The sequence below is a fragment of the Hyla sarda genome, chromosome 13 (genome assembly GCF_029499605.1).
Source record: "Hyla sarda isolate aHylSar1 chromosome 13, aHylSar1.hap1, whole genome shotgun sequence".
Classification (NCBI taxonomy): domain Eukaryota; kingdom Metazoa; phylum Chordata; class Amphibia; order Anura; family Hylidae; genus Hyla; species Hyla sarda.
The window spans coordinates 15,037,947-15,061,029 of NC_079201.1; the positions used below are offsets into that span (position 1 = coordinate 15,037,947).

General features: G+C 43.1%; 1 protein-coding gene and 1 long non-coding RNA gene across 8 annotated transcripts in view; one reads left to right on the forward strand and one right to left on the reverse strand.

Annotated features, from left to right (window-relative positions):
• Window positions 1-2,557, forward strand: part of LOC130297704 (uncharacterized) — a 53,311-nt gene extending 50,754 nt beyond the window's left edge. The window contains exon 3 of the long non-coding RNA XR_008849643.1: window positions 2,434-2,557. This is a non-coding gene — a long non-coding RNA (uncharacterized LOC130297704). The remainder of the gene's footprint in view (window positions 1-2,433) is intronic.
• Window positions 1-23,083, reverse strand: part of BPIFB2 (BPI fold containing family B member 2) — a 57,280-nt gene that overhangs the window by 14,326 nt on the left and 19,871 nt on the right. For 4 of the 7 annotated variants that reach the window (XM_056550450.1, XM_056550452.1, XM_056550453.1 and 1 more), the window contains 8 exons: window positions 9,704-9,823; window positions 7,986-8,136; window positions 6,223-6,327; window positions 5,392-5,541; window positions 4,238-4,298; window positions 4,026-4,086; window positions 3,790-3,881; window positions 2,446-2,631 (listed from right to left, as the gene is read on the reverse strand). In XM_056550450.1, the coding sequence (XP_056406425.1) occupies window positions 2,446-2,631; window positions 3,790-3,881; window positions 4,026-4,086; window positions 4,238-4,298; window positions 5,392-5,541; window positions 6,223-6,327; window positions 7,986-8,136; window positions 9,704-9,823 (926 nt within the window). Of the gene's footprint in view, window positions 1-2,445; window positions 2,632-3,789; window positions 3,882-4,025; window positions 4,087-4,237; window positions 4,299-5,391; window positions 5,542-6,222; window positions 6,328-7,985; window positions 8,137-9,703; window positions 9,824-10,737; window positions 10,780-10,919; window positions 10,972-11,359; window positions 11,475-23,083 lie in introns of those variants that run through there. The other 3 variants (XM_056550448.1, XM_056550449.1, XM_056550451.1) reach the window with 3 other exon arrangements.

Here is a 23,083-nt window from a genome sequence, read left to right on the forward strand (position 1 = left end):
ATCTGTTGGCCCTCTCACAGGGGAAATGGAATCAGAAGAACCAGATTGAAGAGGACTCAGGATCACGTGGGCACTCATAGGTTCCAGCTGTCATGACCGGGGGTGGACAGGGAGAGTGAGCCCTAAGCTGTCCCTAGACTTTCCCTGCCTACTTGCCCATCTGCCCTAAACAGCGGATTGACAACCACGGTGCCAGTCCCTACATGAGCTAAAGTGCAGTGGGCATAAAAACAAATAGTAATACATAGTCCAGAAACATAATGACAAAACTACCAAAAAGGCAAATATACCAAAATATAGACAGGCAAACAGGGCAAGATGTAGTGTACTAACATGCAGTTCAGAAACCGGAACCAAGATAAATGACATATGAATTAATGAACAAGACAAGGTATGGAATAAGTATAGAGCAGAAACCAGAAAATGCAGGGCATGAACAGAAGAACTGAATGTTAAACACTAAAAAGATCAGGAAAATAGAGCACTGTTCACATTGGACACAGAACACTAATGTCACGATTGGGCTGGCTGGAGGTGGATCCTCTGTGCCAGAGAGGGATTGGCGTGGACCGTGTTGGTGGACCGGTTCTAAGTTGCTACTGGTATTCACCAGAGCCCGCCGCAAAGCGGGATGGTCTTGCAGCGGCGGTAGCAACCAGGTCGTATCCACCAGCAACGGCTCAACCTCTCTGACTGCTGAAGATAGGCGCGGTACAAGGGAGTAGACAAGAGCAAGGTCGGACGTAGCAGAAGGTCAGGGCAGGCAGCAAGGATCGTAGTCAGGGGCAACGGCAGGAGGTCTGGAACACAGGCTAGGAACACACAAGGAAACGCTTTCACTGGCACAATGGCAACAAGATCCGGCGAGGGAGTGCAGGGGAAGTGAAGTATAAATAGGGAGTGCACAGGTGAACACACTAATTAAGCCAGCTGCGCCAATCAGTGGCGCAGTGGCCCTTTAAATTGCAGAGACCCGGCGCCCGCGCGCCCTAAGGAGCGGGGCCGCGCGCGCCGGGACAAGACCGACGGAGAGCGAGTCAGGTACAGGAGCCGGGATGCGCATCGCGAGCGGGCGCCTCCCGCATCGCGAATCGCATCCCGGCTGAGAGAGGTATTGCAGCGCACCCGGTCAGCAGGTCTGACCGGGGCGCTGCAAATGCGAGGATGTTGCGAGCGCTCCGGGGAGGAGCGGGGACCCGGAGCGCTCGGCGTAACAACTAACATAAACAGATCCTAGTTCAGAGGACACAGATCAGTGATAAAGTACAGAGGACACTATAGACCAATGGTAATGTACAGAGGAAACACTAGATCAGTGATCTTGTACACTATGATCAGTGCATGTACTAAAAACACTTAAGATCAGAAATCATGAACTCAATAAAAAATAAAAAAAAACAGATAAGAAAGACCAAACTCCACAACATGGAGGAAGACATGTCAGGATACAAAAACAGGAATTCCACAAAATGGAAGAACCAGGATACCAGAACAGGAATTATACAAGCGAGACTAATGTACTACAGACTAAAATTAATAATAATCAGGACTATTAACCATGGTTAAAACTCAGAAATATTACAAGATAAATACAAGGTGCATGATAAAGCAGACATGGTCAGAATTGCACAAATCACCAGCCCAGAATACAGGCCAAGCTGGGTTTTAAAGCCACACCTGAACTGCAATAGGGTGAAAGCATTAACTATTCCAAGCCTAGGAAGAATTAGAACATAAATTGCTCAGAACACAAAAAACAGTGTCTGATCAGACCCAAAGACAGAAAAACACAAACACGGACATTACACCAGCCTTCCAATTGCTTTTCCATAAGCCAGTAGATATAGTACATGCCACCAGTCGCTTGTGACTAGTATACACATGCATTAGTGCAACTCCAGAAAGTTAGTTACTTCCTTTCACTGTTGGCACATTTTGGCTAGAATTTCAGATGATGCACCACCATGTATCTCCTATTTAATTGATCTTAAGATTCTGGAGCCTCTTGATACGTCAAATATTTATAGGTATGGAGGAATTGGATGTTGATAATATTGAGATAAATCCAAAGAACTTATTTGGCAAGTACATCTCCAACAACATCCCCTCTCAGTCTTAATCATGTCAGGAGTTACTTGACTATTAAAGGAGCATTCCCATCTCCAAAAGATACGGGATAACAAGCTGATAACAAGCTGATTGGTGGAGGTCTACCTGCTGGGAGCCCAACAGAGGAAAATTACCCGCCAAATAAACTGTTCTTGGGTTCCCTTGGGGTTCCAGTGGTGGGACCTTCACAGAACAGCCTGTTTAGAGGTGGGAATACTCCTTTAAGCTGTTTTTATTTCCATATTAAAACTTACTTGGGTATCTAATACAATAAGGGTTCTCTGTCAATTCATTTTCTACTTCTGTACATCTTTTGTTCTTTAGATTTGCACTTACAGAGGATGACGTGATTTCTAAATTGAATCCTTGGGAAGTCTGAAAGGCTGTAAACATAGAGATGAAGAAGTCTGGTGAAAAGCCCATGTTGACCATCGAGTTCTCGTTACCGGCATTGGGTGGGAGTGTGAAGTCCTTGCTTCCAGTTGGGAGATCAACAACTTTCTCGTGCACGGTGTATTCCACCTTAAGTAATATACAGTTGACGGAACAAAAAGTTGGATAATATTGGAATATTAATTCCTTTGTCACAATTTTTTAAATCTTAATATTAAATGATAACATGTATACTGAAAGTAGAAGCTAGGGTTTTATTTGACCGATTGACTGAGAAGCATGGCCATATTTTCTTCTAGGAAATCCCCTCCCCTTCCTTCTGTTGCATTTGCTGGTGTGTTCTAAAAATGGGGGAGGGGGAGAGGCATCTCAGGGCAGTCCCTAAGCTGAGTGTTGTGGCAAAATACATTGCCGCTCCTTTATCAGAGGGATGGCTTTTTGTTGTTAAAGGGGTACTCCGCTGCTAGTCATCTTATTCCCTATTCAAAGGATTGGGGATAAGATGTCTGATTGCGGGTGTCCTGCTACTGGTGCCCCCTGCGATCTTCCGCCGGACCGGCGCTCTCAACCAACGTTGGGTTCCCATGCCCCCTCCATTCATGTCTATGGGAGGGGGCGTGTCAGAAGACATGCCCCTCCCATAGACATGTAAGGGCTGGCGTGGTGTCAAAAGGGCTACAGCCGTGATATCACAATCACGGCCTCCAGCTCCGAGCGTTCTGAACAAAATGTTCAGAACACTGAAGCACAGGAGTACCCCTTTAAGTTGTTGGCAAGTTGTTACATGGAGAACACGCATAAATATTCTCTGTACTTAGAATCCCATTGTTTATATTGCTGCCCTTTTGCACCCAAATGATCCCCCCAGCACTGTCCTAAATGGGGCAAAGGAAGCTCTTTTAAGACTTCCAAAAGGAGGATTGGCTGAGTAGTGACAACAAGTAGGAGTGTATTAAATGATTTTCTATGAATGGTGGCAATTTTGGTAAGGTCATCTGGAAGGGATTATTTAAACCAGTGGGTAGTGTGGGTATTCATACCTCCATTACTATCAAGAGAGGTATCACCATCTATGTCCTGTGATGGGTCTTGATTGTGACCATCACTGGACTATGGTTACTAATCATTTTTTCTACTTCCCCTGATGAACCCCAATATGCTTCTCTCAAGGAGAAACACGTTGGGATTTTAAATTATTTTGAGCAGGTAATCTTATTTTTTAATGCACTGATTTTTTTTTTTTATATGATTCAATATCATTAGCAATGAGCTTCTACATTAACTTACATTCATATCCATGTCGATGTAGTCGTTGTTCACTACAGGTGGGGTAGGCATAATGTATTGCATGCCAAGGTCATTGCCGATAGTCTTTACACCTTAAAATATAGAATACAAGGTAAATGTATCAACCAAATGGAGCAACCATTCATTGTTACAATATATGGGCACCACTTGGATAAATCTATTGGTGGGGTATTAAAATATTTTTGCACCTTTACCTTCCATATTGTGCCACTTACCCACAAGTAGACCAAGGTCGGCATTCAGGCCCAAGAATACATTGGAAACAGATACACAGAGCTGTAGGGAGATACATTGGTCTTAATATTGATAAAATGGTTTGATTCATACAATTTTTTAGATGTATTGGATGATCCCATCGCTTTATTTGATTTTCTTTTTTTACATTTATTTATTGGAGTATTAATAGCAGTTTATGATGTTCACCTACCCTGTCACTAAGAATTGCTTGGATATGTCCTTTAATGATATCAACTATTCCCGGAAGTAAACTGAGGAGTAGAAAATGAAAAGAATAAATAAAATAATACGATAAATTACTTATTTCCTTCTATAACATAGATAATCCACATTTCTACAGTCCAGACATAGTGCTACTTTAGTCCGTATGACTATATTCAGTTCTGCAGCTACAGAAAAAAACAGTGACAGTAGACTGCGCCAAGTACAATCATGTGATCACCGGGCACAGAGATAATTTCTTTCAAAAACAGCTCCACGTCTGTCCCCAGGTTGTGTGTTGTATTACAACTTGGCTCCATTTACTTAATGAAACTGAGCTGCAGAACCACACCCAACCTGGAGATAGACAGGGAGTAGTTTTTGAAAGAAAGTAGCTCTGTTTATTTGTTCCTGGATAACCCCCTTCCATCTAAAATTTCCATCACCAATCCCTGCCAGGCACTACATATATAAGGTTGCTCTGCCCATCTCCTGGTGCCTGACCAATATTGTAGTATCTACATGCCAAGGTGTCTGTTCTGTTGTCCCTGATCTACATACCTATTTCTAACATAAGCCTGATATCCTGACCCTGCCTTTGCCTGACCCTCCTGTACCTTGTTGATTCTCCAGTACATGACCCAGACTGTCGACCATGCCTGTTTATTCATCGAGCCTGCTACCACCTGGCTGCCTCTGAGGCTACTCAGCTCTAAATCAACTCAGCTCTGTACCAACAGCATCTGCTCACTATTCCTGCCTGTATTCCTGATACCTGGCAGCGGGCATTCTGGCCTGCCTGGACAGCTGCCATCTAGCCAAGATTACTCTTGCAGAAGCAATCTAGTATCTCCTTTGCAGCAGAAGACCAACTTCTGCAGCCTGGACAGGGAAAAAAGTGAAAACCTGGGGAACACATAGCTCCTAAGTCTGGTCCCAAGTCAAACCGGTAAGGGTTACAGCAATCCGTTGCATTTGCTAATCTGGCAACATACATCTTTTCATCTCACCTGATTATTATGAGATTATTGTTTTCAGATTTGTATCTGCTGTTTGTTATATAAATACCAAGACCAGAGAATCCCTAATGCTGCCCTGTTTACCCGCGTCAAGTATGATGCCCATTTATGTTTTGACACGTACCCGATTCCTCCTGTGGTGACTTGTATGTCTCCCAATACAGACTTACAAGCAGAAACCTCAAGAATCGGGAATCCTTTGGCCGTCCTAGAGACCCTCAGAGCTGCAGTAACACCGGCTCCGGCTTTGATAGAAATGTCTCCAACAAGGACTCTAGAAAATAAGGGGGAAAAAAAAACAAATCATTGATGTACATACAGTATAATATTATAGTGTATGCAGACAATACCGTGTGTAAGGCTCATACCAGTAAGGTAGAAGCATCTACACTTTTTTTTCTTAAAGGGGTCCTCCAGTAAAAAATATATATATATATATATTTTTTTTTTTTTAAATTTAAATTTAAATTAAACAGATTTGTAAATTAATTCTATTTAAAAATCGTAATCCGTCCAGTACTTATCAGCTGTTGTATACTAAAAGTTTTTTTCTTTTTGAATTTCTTTTCTGTCTGACCACAGTGCTCTCTGCTGACACCTCTGTTCATGTCAGGAACTGTCCAGAGTAGGAGAAAATCCCCATAGCAAACCTATCCTGCTCTGGACAGTTCCTGACATGGACAGAGGGGTCAGCAGAGAGCACTGTGGTCAGACTGGAAAGAAATTCAAATAGAAAAGAATTTCCTCTGGAGCAAACAGCAGCTGATAAGTACAGGAAGGATTAAGATTTTTTAATAGAAGTAATTTACAAATCTGTTTAACTTTCTAACCCCATGATGATCCCATGATGATCTTATTGGTTGATCTGAGCAAGACAACATTTTGGATGCACTTGCATATGACATCGTACAGGATGTCGACAGAGTCTTATCTGGACTGGATCTTATATACTCACATATTAGCCGTGATATAGATATAGGTGTCTACGGAAACTTCTACTCCGACTTTTGGTATAAACCTCACATCGATTTCGGGAAGTTGGACATTGTGTATTTTTATCCTGCATATATAAGGAGAGATGCAACAAATTATTTCGTGTATTTTATTCCATCCCTAATTTTCGGTCATCCCTGAGCTTGTGGGTGTAGACCAGTGGTCTCAATTTGTGGCCCTTCAGATGGGGCAAAACTTCAACTCCCAGCATGCCCGGACAGCCAACGGCTGTCCGGGCATGCTGGGAGTTGAAGTTTTGCCCCATCTGAAGGGCCACAGTTTGAGACCACTAGTGTAGACGTATGTCTATGATGTTTCCCATGGTCTTTATAGTGTATCCATACCCTTAGCAGTAGTAGCAGCATGAAGGACATTATAGAGCAGTACTGAGCAGTGTAAGTTGTGAATTTATCATTAGTGTTACATAGAACACTTACTAGATTTTTGAGCAGCTTTTCAGCGTGTCCCTTTCTGCCTCTCTCTCACTTTGCGACTACCCCCCACAACCATCTCCTCGCCCCCACTTTCATAGACTTCTTTGGGCAGCTTGTATACCTGATCTTATGAGTGATCTTATGTTTTCATTACTGAGCTTATCCTTTTGGAGACAGATTCTAGCAGTTTTAGGGTACGTTCACACGTGCCTAGTTTGATGTGTATTTTGCTGCTGATTTACTGCTTCTAATTTCCTACCCATTGAAGTCAATTGGTAGGGAAATCGGCAGCAGGAAATCTACAGCTAAATCCACAGTAAAATACACACATGTGAACATACCCAGAAAGGGTTTATCCAAGAATAGAAAAACAGAGCTAATTTCTTTCAAAAACAGCACCACACCTGTCCTCAGGTTGTGTGTGGTATTAGAACTTGGCTCCATTCACTTCAATGGAACTGAGTTGCAAAACCACACCCAACCTGGAGACAGACGGGGAGTGGTTTTTGAAAGAAGTTAGCTCTGTTTCTCTATTCCTGGATAACCCTTTTTAAAGTAGCCTTTAATCCATCGAGCATGCCCTTATAGAGTTACTGGATCTATATTAGACAATCATACTCATGTCTTTCCCTTCGGAATGGGGTTTTGGTGAGGTATAGTGTTGTTATTGTAAGCATAAACATATCTCTACAGATTTATCATATACATTGTTTATATATTTGCATGGCTTTGTAGTTGGGCAGTGCTTTAGATGGGCACTCTCATTAAAACTAATTTATATATTTTTATGGTAAATAAAAAAATCTTTCTAATGTACTTTGTTTTTTAAAAAACAATGTTTTCTATGTTTAATTTGTGTTTACAAAGCTGCCACTAGGTGTCTCCCTACTTGTCCAGAGCACATTTCCCCCCATCTCTTGCACAGAGTTTGGACTCTTGCTGGCCTGGCAGAAGTCCAAAATCAGGAAATGCAGTCTGGAGTTCTGAGGGGGGTGGGTGCAGCCTTAGCCAATCATAACTCATCTCACACTAAACTGCTCTGGGCTGTGTGTAGCAGAGTGAGGGCGGAAGTTCTCCCCTGTATGACTTCAGATGATGTCACAGCCTGCTGGGGAACGCCCCTTCCCAGTCTGTGAATCTGACAGAGACTGAGCAGAAAATATAGAGCAATGTCAAGGTGGAAAACTAACAAATAATAAAAATAAAGGCAGGGGGTGGTTTATCATGATGGGAGGATTATAACATTTAACAAGATGATGAGAGGTACTCTTTAAATACATATGATACGTACCCCGCCAGGTTAAGAGCATTGCCTACAATTGATCTTCCCATGCCCAACAGACCTCCATTTGCAAATAGTCCTGTGTTTTTCTTCTGTATAACTGAAGGAATTGGTATGAGTCCAAATGCGTTCTGGAGAGATCTTTTTTGGGTCTGACAAGCTGTGAACAACATGAATAAGAAATGTATAGGGTTACTCCACCCTCACTCGTATATAATCAGTCTAGTCATTCTATTCTTGATACAACTTTGCAGAGAACAGGTATGAAGAGTGCCAGGATTAGCAACATAGTCATGAATATCCCAACACAACTTCGGGTTCCTTATCTAGCTTAAAATTCGGAAGGGCAGTGTAAGAGATGCCTAGGGTTCCAGGTAACATTTCAGGATAAGCAGACTTGTGTGTGTGCACATGAAGAGTAGCACCATTTCTAGCCATTATATAATTTGTATATTGCACTTTTCACCAGTTTTCCACTCTACAGGCTCTTTCTGTTGACCCTGAGTTAGTAGGAGTAGACTGGCTGCTATTATGTCTCCCATACAGTTCACAGACACGGACAAAGAGACTTTGCTCCCCTATATTACTATAGAACATCCTAGGCAGCAGTAGGATGGAGGACATTGTAGAGCAGTACTGAGTAATATAAGCTGTGAATCAAGTGTCTCTGTCACTTTTTCATTCTGCAGCTAACAAAAGGATGTTGGTTAGTCACCATGCTTAGTAAAATGACTCAATGGAATTAGAAAATCATGGCTGCTTCATTGCACATACAGTTCTACACCTGTCTATAGATTGCATCAAGTATTGCCCCTGAGCTTTTTTAAAGTGAATTGGGCTGAGTTCTAATTCCCACTTAGCATTCGGACAGGTGGGACATTCTTTTTGGAATAATGCATCCATGTTTTACTAATACTTTATTAACCCATTAAACCTCTTCCCTGCAATTGTCAAAATCCACAGGACAGCTACCTTTGGCAAACCCATAGGCATTTTATCTAAAATGGGAACAGAAGATGTTCCATAGTGAAGGAAAATCCATGAAACGGCAAGGGGAAAAATGAAAACCGCTTACTGGAGAAGGTTGTGTAGCCACATAGGGATCCTGTCTGCAGCTTTCCCGTACACAAGAGACAACGCCAGTACAACTTCAAAGCAAAGGAGGAAAAAGCAGGAATTCAAGCGGCGCTAATCAGCGCCGCTTGAATACCTGCTTTTTCCTCCTTTGCTTTGAAGTTGTACTGGCATAGACATTTTATGAATTTGCGTATACTCATCCACTTCCCAATTCAACTGAAGGTATCCTAGACTGCTGTTTTCATGACCGGTGGAAGTCCCAGTGGTTAAACCTCCACCAAACAGGCGTGTTTCACCTACCCTGGGGATTGGTGAAAAGTTTAGATTATGAAGGAACTCCAGTCAGATATATGGTGAAAACAATCTCTTTTGATAACACCCTATAGATCCCAATGACATCCCAGCTAGCTAAGAAGATATTTGTGATTATATCCTATATCAATGAGATGATCAAAAAGAAAAAATCATCATCTTAGCCACAGTACTAAGATAGCAGAATGTGCTGACCCTGACATCTCTGGAACATGGACAGAAGTCTTTACAGTATAATATGACAAATGCCTGCAGGTCAAATGACTTGCAGGTCATTCGGGACGTTCTTACAGTAATAATGTGAAATATATTTGTCCTTATGAATTAGTACTACTCACCATACTGCATAGCTTCTTGCTTCACGCGGACAACCGTCTTACAAGGTGTACTTCTCATCGGAGGAATCCATACCATCAGCAGTGCGGCTAGGAATAGCAGTTTCATGATGTCTTCAGTGCCTTAAGAGGAGAAGAAATTAAAGTATAGTTATTGAGGGGCACAGTTTTAGTATAAGAAACTCAGTAGAGTAGTGGTCCCCAACCCAGTCCTTGGGGCCCACAAACATTCTGGGTTTTTTCAGTTACTCCATTGGAATGGAAAAGGGGAAAACATCTAATCTTGTACTGTTGGTGGCCTGGAGGACTGGGTTGGGGAGCTCTGCTCTATACCACTTATATAAATATATGGACTGTTTGTGGTCTTGAGGACTGGGTTGGGGAGCTCTGCTCTATACCACTTATATAAATATATGGACTGTTGGTGGCCTTGAGGACTGGGTTGGGGACTTCTGCTCTATACCACTCATATAAAGATTTGGACTGTTGGTGGCCTTGAGGACTGGTTTGCGGACCTTTGCTTTATACCACTCATGTAAAGATCTGGACTGTTGGTGGCCTTGAGGATTGGGTTGAGGACCTCTGCTCTATACCACTCATATAAAGATGTAGACTGTTGGTGACCTTGAGGACTGGGTTGGGGACCTCTGCTCTATACCACTCATATAAAGATCTGGACTGTTGGTGGCCTTGAGGACCTGGTTGGGGACCTCTGCTCTATAGCACTCATATAAAGATCTGGATTGTTTGTGACCTTGAGGACTGGGTTGGGGACCTCTGCTCTATACCACTCATATAAAGATCTGGACTGTTGGTGGTCTTGAGGACTGGGTTGAGGACCTCTGCTCTATACCCATCATATAAAGATCTGAACTGTTGATGGCCTTGAGGACAGGGGGGCGGGGGGTTCTGTATGCATTCAAGCTGAGACCCCCAAGCTGTAGTCAATCACACACGTCCCCTGCTCTCTGTCCCCCAGGGTTACATTTTTATGTTAATAAAACTATATTACTAAAGTTTAAGGATAGATTTCTCACCTGTGCCTATGGCTTTTTGGAACCTTCCTCCAGTAAAGACTTCTGAGATTTATTTGTACAGACCGGGGTTTTATAAGGGGTATCGGTAGTGTTGATACAGGAAGCAAATATGTACAAAGCTTTGTTTAGACGGAGGGTTATGTGTGGGTGTAACTATCTAAGCATTTAATAGTATTTACTACCTGCAAACACGATTGATGCCAACTTCACTTTTCTCATAACATCTAATATCTGTGATGAACGTGTGTGGCTGATGACCACGATTACTCTCCAATCTCCACCTCAACCCAATAGTTACTTCTACTCATGGGTAGCACCACTGGGGGTTGTCCTGTATTAGGGACTAGTTCTAATGGATGGACTTGGACTATTCTTGTTCCATAGCACGTGGTGATGGGTTCATCTGGACTCTAGTGCTGATACATAATAAATAATGTAGTATAAGAAAGAAGAAACATTTTTTTTTATCAAACTGGTACAGAGGATGTACACACACTTAACTGATGCTGACTCGTTTCGGCCCATAGTCACGGAGGAGTTGTGGCTAATGACTGGATATGCATGAAATGTATTGTCAGCAAAGAAGCACTCCTGTTTGTTTCCTCATGTCATGCACACTCACCATCACTTTCATACAGTCCCATTTGGTTTATTCCAGCACGGCTTCACCCATGTGTTTCATTATTCTAACTTGGTCATGTGATCACGAGAAGTCTAATTCTCCAAACCCTCCAGCGCCTAATATGCCAGAGCAGGACTCCAGTCCGGGGTCAGCTGATTTCCTTGGAAGAACAGGATGACATGATCACCAAGCAGATCCCTCCCACTAGCCCCCATAACCCTTTTTAGCTCTATCTATTATCTTTATGGGATCAGGATATATAGTAGTTATACACCTCCCCTTCAGCTCTATCTGTATACTGCTGCTGCTATCTCTATAGGATCAGGATATACACTGCTCAAAAAAACAAAGGGAATAAAGGGAACCCTAGGATAACACATCCTAGATCTGAATGAATGAACTAATCGTATGAAATACTTTCGTCTTTACATAGTTGAATGCGCTGACAACAAAATCACACAAAAATTATCAATGGAAATCAAATTATCAACCCATGGAGGTCTGGATATAAAGTCACCCTCAAAATCACAGTGGAAAACCCCACTACAGGCTGATCCAACTTTATGTAATGTCCTTAAAACAAGTCACAATGAGGCTCAGTAGTGTGTGTGGCCTCCACGTGCCCGTATGACCTCCCTACAACGCCTGGCATGCTCCTGATGAGGTGGAGGATGGTCTCCTGAGGGATGTCCTCCCAGACCTGGACTAAAGCATCCGCCAACTCCTGGACAGACTGTGGTGGATGGAGCGAGACGTCCCAGATGTGCTTAATCGGATTCAGGTCTGGGGAACGGACGGCCAGTCCATAGCATCAATGCCTTCCTCTTGCAGGAACTGCTGACACACTCCAGCCACATGAGGTCTAGCATTGTCTTGCATTAGGAGGAACCCAAGGCCAACCGCACCAGCATATGGTCTCACAAGGGGTCTGAGGATCTCATCTCGGTACCTAATGGCAGTCAGGCTACCTCTGGCAAGCACATGGAGGGCTGTGCGCCCTCCCAAAGAAATGCCACCCCACACCATTACTGACCCACCGCCAAACCGGTCATGCTGGAGGATGTTGCAGGCAGCAGAACGTTCTCCACGGCGTCTCCAGACTATCAGGTCTGTCACATGTGCTCAATGTGAACCTGCTTTCATCTGTGAAGAGCACAGTGCACCAGTGGTGAATTTGCCAATCGTTGTGTTCTCTGGTAAATGCCAAATGTCCTGCACGGTGTTGGGCTGTAAACACAACCCCCACCTGTGGACGTCGGGCCCTCATACCACCCTCATGTAGTCTGTTTCTGACCATTTGAGTGGACACATGCACATTTGTGGCCTGCTGGAGGTCATTTTGCAGGGCTCTGGCAGTGCTCCTCCTCTTCCTTGCACAAAGGCGGAGGTAGCGGTCCTGCTGCTGGGTTGTTGCCCTCCTTCGGCCTCCTCCACATCTCCTAATGTACTGGCCTGTCTCCTGGTAGCACCTCCATGCTCCAGACACCACGCTGACAGACACAGCAAAACTTCTTGCCACAGCTCGCATTGATGTGCCATCCTTGATGAGCTGCACTACCTGAGCCACTTGTGTGGGTTGTAGACTTCATCTCATGCTACCACTAGAGTGAAAGCACCGCCAGCATTCAAAAGTGACCAAAACATCAGACAGGAAGCAAAGGAACTCAGAAGTGGTCTGTGGTCACCACCTGCAGAACCACTCCTTTATTGGGGGTGTCTTGCTAATTGCCTATAATTACCACCTGTCGTCTGTTCCATTTGCACAACAGCATGTGAAATTGATTGTCAATCAGTGTTTCTTCCTGAGAGGACAGTGGGATTTCACAGAAGTGTCATTGACTTGGAGTTACATTGTGTTGTTTAAGTGTTCCCTTTATTTTTTTGAGCAGTGTATATTAGTTATACACCTCCCCTCCCAGCTCTATCTGTGTACTACTGCTGCTGTCTCTATAGGATCAGGATATATAGTAGCTATGCACCTTTCCTCTCAGCTATGTCTGTATACTGCTGTTGCTATCTCTATGGGATAAGGATATATAGTACTTATATACCTCTGCAGCTCTATCTGTTTACTGCTGCTGTTATCTCTTTGGGATAAGAATATGTAGCAGTCATGCCCCTTCTCTCCTAGCGGTATCTTTATACTTCTGCTATCTCTATGGGATCAGGATATATAGTAGTTATACACCTCCCCTCCAGCTCTATCTGTATACTCCTGCTATCTCTATGGGATCAGGATATATAGTAGTTATACACCTCCCCAGCTCTATCTGTATACTGCTGCTATCTCTATGGGATCAGTATATATAATAGTTATGCTCCACCCCTCCAGCTCTATCTGTATACTCCTGCTATCTCTATGGGATCAGGATATATAGTAGTTATACACCTTCTCTCCAGCTCTATCTGTATACTGCTGCTATCTCTATGGGATCAGTATATATAGTAGTTATACACCTCCCCTCCAACTCTAACTGTATACTGCTGCTGTCTCTATGGGATCAGGATATAGTAGTTATACACCTCTCCTGAGAATTTATTCACACACTGATTTTTGCAGTATTTGCTGTGAAAATTTCCAGTAAAAAATTAGCAAATTCAAACTTAGGAAAACCGCAACTACACTAATAATAAAGCAAACTTAATAAAAATACATTAAATCATTGGGATTGTGGGTAATAAACCTTTTTACACTACACGAGATCCACACGCCCTGCTTGATACTGTGGTTTCCTTGGAGGTGTTTATGTGTTACTTACCTATTGGGGAGACCTACCTACCCTTTTTTTACCCCAACCCACTTACCTACCCATTTTATTCCTTGGGACACCATGGGGACATTATTACTGTTTGGGGCACTATAGATAAGGTAAAGGTAGGAAGGATGCTGGAAAAGTGTGGAGCCTAATGTGTTTGTCTTGCAGGTTCTGCAAAGATGAGTTGTGAATGGAAGAAATCGTCCTGGCGGTCTGGGCCAAATGGATATACAAAAGGAATAGTGACCAACTGTCACTGGATGAACCTGCACTGTAATCACTTATATGGTCTTCAGAGACTGTGTAGAGCTGGTGTCTACCACTTTATGGGGGGATATTGGTCTGTGGACAGTATAGTGATAAAATGTGGTTACGGAATTATTTTTCCTAATAAAGCCCCCTTTTCCCCTGTGAGAACACCCTGTCTATGCCCCTCCCGTGATAAGTATTCTGCAATAGTTTGCACCACCTTGTTATCCCAGGATATAGTAGGGATTTGGGAGTATTATAATGTATCACGTCTGTACACCTAAGGTAAATGATGTCTGTTTATTAACCAAACATAAAGTACTTAATCAAATAAACATGGCTGTGGCCACCTGAAGAACTAACAGAAGGGGTGTACCTCTATGGGCTTTCGTGTCATATATTTAATCAGTCTTTGATTCCAACCTACTGTATGTTTTATGTTATGTAGTAATAATAATAATTGACTTTAATAATATTTGTCTTTTGATTTTAGACGGTGCAGATCCTCAGTCTGGAACAACAGCTGAGGGGGGGTTTGTGGCTCTGGGGTTGTTCCTACACCAAAAAAATAAAAAATAAACTATAGATGCTGCGGTCAGCCCTGTAGATGACTACACTACATAGTCTTCAACAAAAAGAAGGAAAAACGGAGCACACACCTTAAGATCCTGCTGCCACGATTTATTCAAAATTCATGACGAACATAGATAAGAAGTCTTCCCCTCACTGCGAGCAGAGGTTTCACACCATTCAGCATTTCATCAGGCCCCGGTCACCACTGTTTCACGCCATTCAGCGTTTCATCAGGCCCCGGTCACCACTGTTTCACGCCATTCGGCATTTCATCAGGCCCCGGTCACCACTGTTTGACACCATTCGGCATTTCATCAGGCCCCGGTCACCACTGTTTCACGCCATTCAGCGTTTCATCAGGCCCCGGTCACCACTGTTTCACGCCATTCAGCGTTTCATCAGGCCCCGGTCACCACAGTTTCACGCCATTCGGCGTTTCATCAGGCCCCGATCACCACTGCTTCACGCCATTCGGCGTTTCATCAGGCCCCGGTCACCACTGTTTCACGCCATTCAGCATTTCATCAGGCCCCGGTCACCACTGTTTCACGCCATTCGACGTTTCATCAGGCCCCTGTCACCACTGTTTCACGCCATTCAGCGTTTCATCAGGCCCCGGTCACCACTGTTTCACGCCCCGGTCACCGGGGCCTGATGAAACACCGAATGGCGTGAAACAGTGGCTGTCATCCAGGTGCATGCTCCTGCCTCTCACCTCTGCTCGCAGTGTGGGGAAGACGTCTTATCTATGTTCGTCATGAACTTTGAATAATTCGTGGCAGCAGGATCTTCAGGTGTGTGCTCCATTTTTCCTTCTTTTTGTTGAAGCTTTTGTACCTGCATATACATATACGTGAAGCACTCCCTCCCGTCCTGGTCTGCTAAGGACTCAGATCCCACCATTTTTATCAGTTTTATCCTATGATACAGTGCCCGGCCTCATCTATTTATTGGCTTGACACTACGTAGTCTATTAATGTAGCATGATAGTTCAGTGTATTTTGCAGACCCATCTTTAAGTCTCCTAGCACTTGAATTCTGCCTAAAGGAAAGCCTCCCAGGATTGCTTGAATCTCTGCATACATTATATGTGGGTGACCAGGGTTCTAAACCTCTCTTTTTTTTTTTTTTATTTCGTTACAAGGTATGTCATTTATTTAGATCATAACCTGTTCTCCTCCTTCGCGATAATGACATTGGGAAACCCCTGTTTGTGTCTCAGAGCAGGAGTTGACTCAGGTTGTAAGGAGCCTGGCAACCCAAGATGTGGAAGCCCCTGGATCAAATCCTGACAATATGAATAGGACCTCAAAGCCCCTGTTGTGGTTGGGTGCTTTTTCTAAAGGTGTATTTTCCTTACGATAGTTGAGATTCATATGCTGTTAGGAGATTTTAAGGCCATTTGAATGATCAGCTGTCTGCCATGTTTACCAAAATATACAGCCTGTGCTCAGGCAGCATCATAACTCATGGGGATGACTGCTTTGTGTCTCATATAGGAGACACATGTTCAAATCTCCTTGAATCTTGCTGTAGAAAAAAGCATTTGATCTCCAATCAGATAACTTTTCTTAAGTTGATCACTAAGGCTGGGTTCACACTACGTTTTGTCCCATACGGGAGCGCATACGGCAGGAGGGAGCTAAAACCTCGCGCTCCCGTATGTAACCGTATGCGCTCCCGTATGCCATTCACTTCAATGAGCCGACCGGAGTGAAACGTTCGGTCCGGTCGGCTCATTTTTGCGCCGTATGCGCTTTTACAACCGGACCTAAAACCGTGGTCAACCACGGTTTTAGGTCCGGTTGTAAAAGCGCATACGGCGCAAAAATGAGCCGACCGGACCGAACGTTTCACTCCGGTCGGCTCATTGAAGTGAATGGCATACGGGAGCGCATACGGTTACATACGGGAGCGCGAGGTTTTAGCTCCCTCCTGCCGTATGCGCTCCCGTATGGGACAAAACGTAGTGTGAACCCACCCTAAGCAATGGCTTTGAGTAAGGCGTCCAAAACGTGTTAGTAAAGTTCTTGATATCAGTTTCTCAGAGTAGTTTCCTCATGGGGCCCTCAGCTCAGGTTGCCTGGTCCTACATAAATAACTTGCAGTGTTCAGGAAGGGCAGGACAATTGGTTTTGCCAAGCCCTTAAAACATCAAAGACTGACTTTATTTACCTCTTTATCTTCTCCAACAGCATAGGTCATCATCAGATCTGAACATTGTGGTCCATAAGTAGCATTACCTTTAGAATCTAAATGTCTTGTATACCAAATTGGCCTAACTAATAATGGGCAGCATGATAGCATGGGGATATCTGTGCTGCCTCTCATGCTGGAGCCCTAGTTTCAAATCTCCTAAATGCTGCATTCCTTGGAACAAAACAGCCCTGATTTCCTATCTATTCTCTTTTCTAAAATTGCTTACTAAGCTATGGATTTAGGTAAGACATCCAAAACTTAATTGTAAAGTTCCTGTTTGAGCTCTTGATGTCATCTCCTCAGAGTAGTTTCCTCACATTGCTCTCAGCTCGGGTTGCCTGATGCTACATAAATAAATTGCAGTGTTTGAGTCTTTAAGATGTTTTAGTAAACTCTTAAATATCGGAACATGAAACATCTTCTCCAATAGCATAGGACATCCTCAGGGCTGGAAATTGTGGTCCATTAGGAGCATGCTTTTTCTAATCTTAATGTCTTGTTTACCAACATGCCCTATCTATTAATGGGCAGCATGATAGCTCATGGGGATATCTACTCTGCCTCTCACACTGGTGACCCAGGTTCAAATCTTCTAAGGTCACTTTATCACTTGAATCTCAGCTGTAGAAAAAGCCCTACATGTGAGAATTCAGCTGGGCTTAAAAAATTGTGGATTTTGTTATAACCAGCTGCCCCACCAGACAGCTGGATTATAGTTATATATAGTACTTAAAGTCCCACCTAATAGGGACATTGAGCTACTATTCCAGAGCCACCACTAGGATGTGAACCAGGGTCTACCAGCATCTATTATCCAGTTCTCCCTGGTACTTTAACCCCTCAGCCAGATCTTGCTCTAAGAAGCTGCTCTAAGAAGCTGCTCTAAGAAGCTGCTCTAAGAAGCTGCTCTAAGAAGCTGCTCTAAGAAGCTGCTCTAAGAGAAAAGAAGCTGCTCCTCTAAGAAGAAGCTGCTCCTCTAAGAAGAAGCTCCTCTAAGAAGCACAAGAAGGTTTCTTAATGTCATTATCGAGATGAGAATGATTCACAAGGTTGTAGTTAAAATAAATGAGAACAGGATTAGAACCCAGGTCTCCCAAATATGATGTATTCAACTATTGCATTGACCTACAGGCAGAATTGGAATCCTTAGATGCTACTTCTCAGTGTCATCAGTCAAGTTACTTAAAAGTCATCACTACCTATTCTCTTCTGTATTGATAATGTCATTAAGAAGCCTTAAGTTTGTCTGAGCAAGAGCTAGCTGAGTGGGTTAAGAGCCAGGTAGACCCAGCTTAGATGCTGGAGACCGTGGTTCAAATCCTAGGATATGTTGCAGGTTCTTAAGGTCCCTATTGTTGTGTGGACTCTAAGTTCTATACATAACAGAAACCAGTGCTTTAAGAAAACATTCAGCTTGTTTTTTGATTAGTACTTTATCAAGAATCTTCAATATATAATAAACACAAAGATTCAAGTGACCTTAGGAGGTTTGCCTATAAGCAGAACACAAGCACTACAAGACTTGAACTTAAGTCTCCAGTATGAGAGTCAGAGCACATACCCACTGAGCTATCATACTGTGCTTTAGTAGGCTTAGGTATATTGTATTCTTCTTCAGGGCTGGAATGTATGGCTCTTGAGACTATAAGCTAAATGTCATGTTTACCAAAATGTTTGGAGTGTAACTGAGCAGTGTGGTGGCTTAGAGGGATAGCTGCTGTGTCTCTAATGGTGGAGACCAAGGTTCAAGTCCTTTCAGAGCAATAGGAAATTCTCTGAGCTGAGGATGGAAGCCTTCTAAGGGTACATGTAGTGCAGCTACACTAAATTAGTGGATATTTAGGAAGTATGATGGCTAGGGGGTGAGAGGTTTTCAAAATTTTGCCTAAGTGTGAACACTTAGGCAAATCATTAATTTATGTATAGTATGGCCCTGAACACAAGAAGGACCTTGATCTTCTATAGCATATTGCCAGGACTTGAACCAGGGACTCCAGCAACTCAACTGTGTCCTCTGGTTGTCCTGGCTCTTTACCCTCTGAGCCAACTCTTGCTCTGAGATACAAGTGAAGGTTTCTCAGTGTCATCATCGAGATGGAAACAAGGTCTAAATAAAAGGATTACTTGGAACAAATGGCAGAGTGGGATTAGAACACTGGTCACCCATATAAGTGTACAGGGACTCATACCACTGACCTACAGCCAGAACTGGATACCTCAGATGATACTTCTCAGTGTCATCAGTCAACCATAATAGAAACATTTCATATGTGTAAATATAAATGTCCTAAGAGTAGACAAATAATGTGGGGAGGGGGGGGATAATGTTTTTGAACTTGTGAATCTTTCTCTTTAATCTCGATAAGGACACTGCCCTAGTAAGGCAATGTTTTATAAAAATCAGGTCATTATTAATCTTAGTAATATATTTACAGTATTTTTAAGTTACTTTTAATCCTTTCCCACAGCTGAGATTCAAGCAGTTATGCAACCTTTGGAGAGTTGAACCTGGGTCTCCAGCATGCCAGGCAGTACAGTTTTCCACCACCTTCTGCTGAGATACACATTTTTGTGAACATGACATTTAGATTCAATCCTCAAGAGCCATATATTCGAGCCCTGAAGATCACTATGGTATATGGTCTGTATAATAACGCTGAGGTCACTTTATCACTTGTATCTCAGCTGTAGAAAAAGCCCTAGAGCTGAGAATTCTAACAAAGGGGAAAATGGTGGATTTTGTTATAAACATCTGCTCGACAGCTGGATTCCCACCTAATAGGGACATTGAGCTACTAATCCACAGAGCCAGCACTGGGATGTGAACCAGGGTCTACCAGCATCTATTATCCAGTTCTCCCTGGCACTTTACCCCCTAAGCTAGCAATTGCTTGAAAAACTATTGCTACTGGTGCTTTATACTCTACGTCAGCTCTTTCTCCGAGAAATAAGTGAAGGTTTCTTCACTCCAAGTACTATACATAACCATAATCCAGGCATCTGGTGGGGCAGCTATTTATAGCAAACCAAATTTTTCCTCTTTTAGAATTCTCAGCTGTAGGGCTTTTTCTACAGCTGAGATTAAGGCAATAAAGAGACCTTAGAAGATTTGAACCCAGGTCTCCAGCATGAAAGGCAGAACAGTTATCCTACTGAGCTATCATGCTGCCATCCAGCAATAGCTTGGGCATGTTGGTAAACAAGACGTTTAGATTCTAAAGGTAATGCTACTTTTGGACCACAATTTCCATACCTGAGGATGACCTATGCTGTTGGAGAAGATGTTTCATGATCCTACACTTGTGACTTTACTAAAACATTTCTAAGACCAATTGTCCTCCCCTTCCCCAACACTTTAAGTTATTTATGTTGCACCCGAGCAGAGATGTAGAAATCCGCACTCTTGGTGGGGTGAAGAAAAGTTGACACTTATCTGGCGCTCGCTGGATGGAGTGAAGAATGCTAGTACACTCCAGGTAGTGTAGAACAACGTTCTTTTATTTTGAAAGAGTAGTAGACAACGCATTTCGAGGGGGTCTGCACCCCTCTTCCTCAGGTCAGGGAGGGGGACATGTACACACAGGAGTTCTTTTATACATGCCAAGATTCCAAAAAAGCCCGGGAGAGTGCACCCGGTTTGTGGGCTGGCCAGGTGACGTCACAGTGGGCGTATAGTATAGTCAATAAACAAAGAACATGTGTGTTTAGGCATAAACAAAAACATAAACAAAAACAAACAAACCCGAGCTGAGAGCCATAGGAGGAAACTACTCTGAGGAGCTCAAGAGCTCAACCAGAAACTTTACTAAGAGGTTTTTGGACTTCTTACCCAAAGCCATGACTAAGTGATCAATTTTAGAAAAGTAATCTGATCAGGACTCAAAATCTTTTTCTACAGATTGAAGGGATAAATTGACCTTAGAGAATTTGAACCTGGGTCTCCAGCATGAGAAGCCAAACAGATATCCCCTGAACCATCATGTTGCCTAGTAACTGGATGTACATTTTGGTAAACAAGACATTAAGGTCTAAATGAATGAATCTAAATAAAGCAACTATGAAATAGGCAAAGTCAAGTGAAAGGAATCTTGAACCTAGGTCTCCGCAGAGACGCAGAGGACCTAACCACTGTGCTATAATGCCTCCCCTTAACAGACCCTATGGTTTAGTCATCTTCAGGGCTTGAACGTATGGTTCTTGGGAATCTAATCTAAATGTCATGTTTACCAAAATTGGCTACCTCACCACTTCGAGGTATTTCCACCAGCACAGGAGAACCACGATAAACAGGCAATGTACTCCAAATTCATTCAGTATTAATTTCCAGAGCAACGCGTTTCAAGGCCTGAACTGGCCTCTTCATCAGGAACGTCATGTTTAAAAATATGTATAGTGTGCAATTGGGCAGCATAATAGCTCAGATGTAGTGAGAAAATGTCAATATTGAGATGGAAGAGAATGATCCACAAAGTTGTGATCAATAAATGGAAGAGCAGGATTAGAAATCCCTTCTTGTGTTTCCACTGGCGGTTGATGAAACGGGGATGAAAAAAAACAGGTGATTTTCGGGGCGCACACCGCAAGTTTCAGAAAACCGTGGATGCCGTTGATTAGGTTATAGTTATTTAATTCATATAGACAACGCGTTTCAAGAGCGGCCCGCTCTCGAAACGCGTTGTCTATATGAATAAAAGAACTATAACCTAATCCAGTGTTTCCCAACCCAGTCCTCAAGGCACACCAACATTCCGGGTTTTTTAAGTTACTCCATTGGAACAGGGACAAATTAAAGTTCTGGACTGTTGGTGTGCCTTGAGGACTGGGTTGGGAAACACTGACCTAATCCACGGTTTACTGAAACTTGCTGTGTGCACCCCAAAAGTCACCAGTTTTTTTTTTCATTCCCGTTCGCCAACTGTTAACGGAAACACAGCATCCTTCAGCCACCCTCTACAGGTGGACCCGGGTCTGGAGGCAGGCCCGCACTGCATGTTCTACGCTATGATAGATGTTGAGCTCTGAGACCAACATCACCAGGTACGTACGGAATCGGAAGCACTGATTTAACTGTCTCACCCCTGGTAACGGCACAAGGCAGCGCCTTCCTTGTCTGCTTTTTTGTCTTTGCACATTTCAGGCAGGATTAGAACCCTGGTCACATGTATGTATGGAGATAGCTGATAGCACTGACCAACCTCGAAGCCTTAGAGGATACTTCTCAACGTCATCATTCAACCAATCAATCAAAAAAAAAAAAAAAACAACAGAAGGGTAAAAAAAAAACCGAATGTGTCTAGACAATTTTGATCACTACCAATCGCTTCCACCTCAATAGGAGACCTTGACATGTTTCTCAGATGAGGAGCTGGTGGTAAAGAGCCAAGTAGACTTATGCTGGTAGACCCTGGTTCACATCCCAGTGCTGGCGCCGTGAGAATATTATCGCTGTGCTTATTATTCGGGACTTGAAGTACTATTTATAACTAGAGATGAGCGAATTTACAGTAATTCGATTCATCATGAACTGCTCGGCAGTTGATGACTTTTAGAGATGAGCGAACTTACAGTAAATTTGATTCGTCACAAACTTCTCGGCTCGGCAGTTGATGACTTATCCTGCATAAATTAGTTCAGCCTTCAGGTGCTCCGGTGGGCTGGAAAAGGTGGATACATTTCTAGTAAAGAGTCTCCTAGGACTGTATCCACCTTTTCCAGCCACCGGAGCCCCTGAAAACTGAACTAATTTATGCAGGAAAAGTCATCAACTGCCGAGCCGAGAAGTTTGTGATGAATCGAATCACTGTAAATTCGCTCATCTCTAGTTATAACTATAATACAGCTGTCTGATAGGGCAGCTGACTATAGAAAAATCACAATTTATTTTAAGTCAATTTGACAGCTTCTCAGCTGTAGGAAACGCAGACTATAGGGGGGAGATTTATCAAAA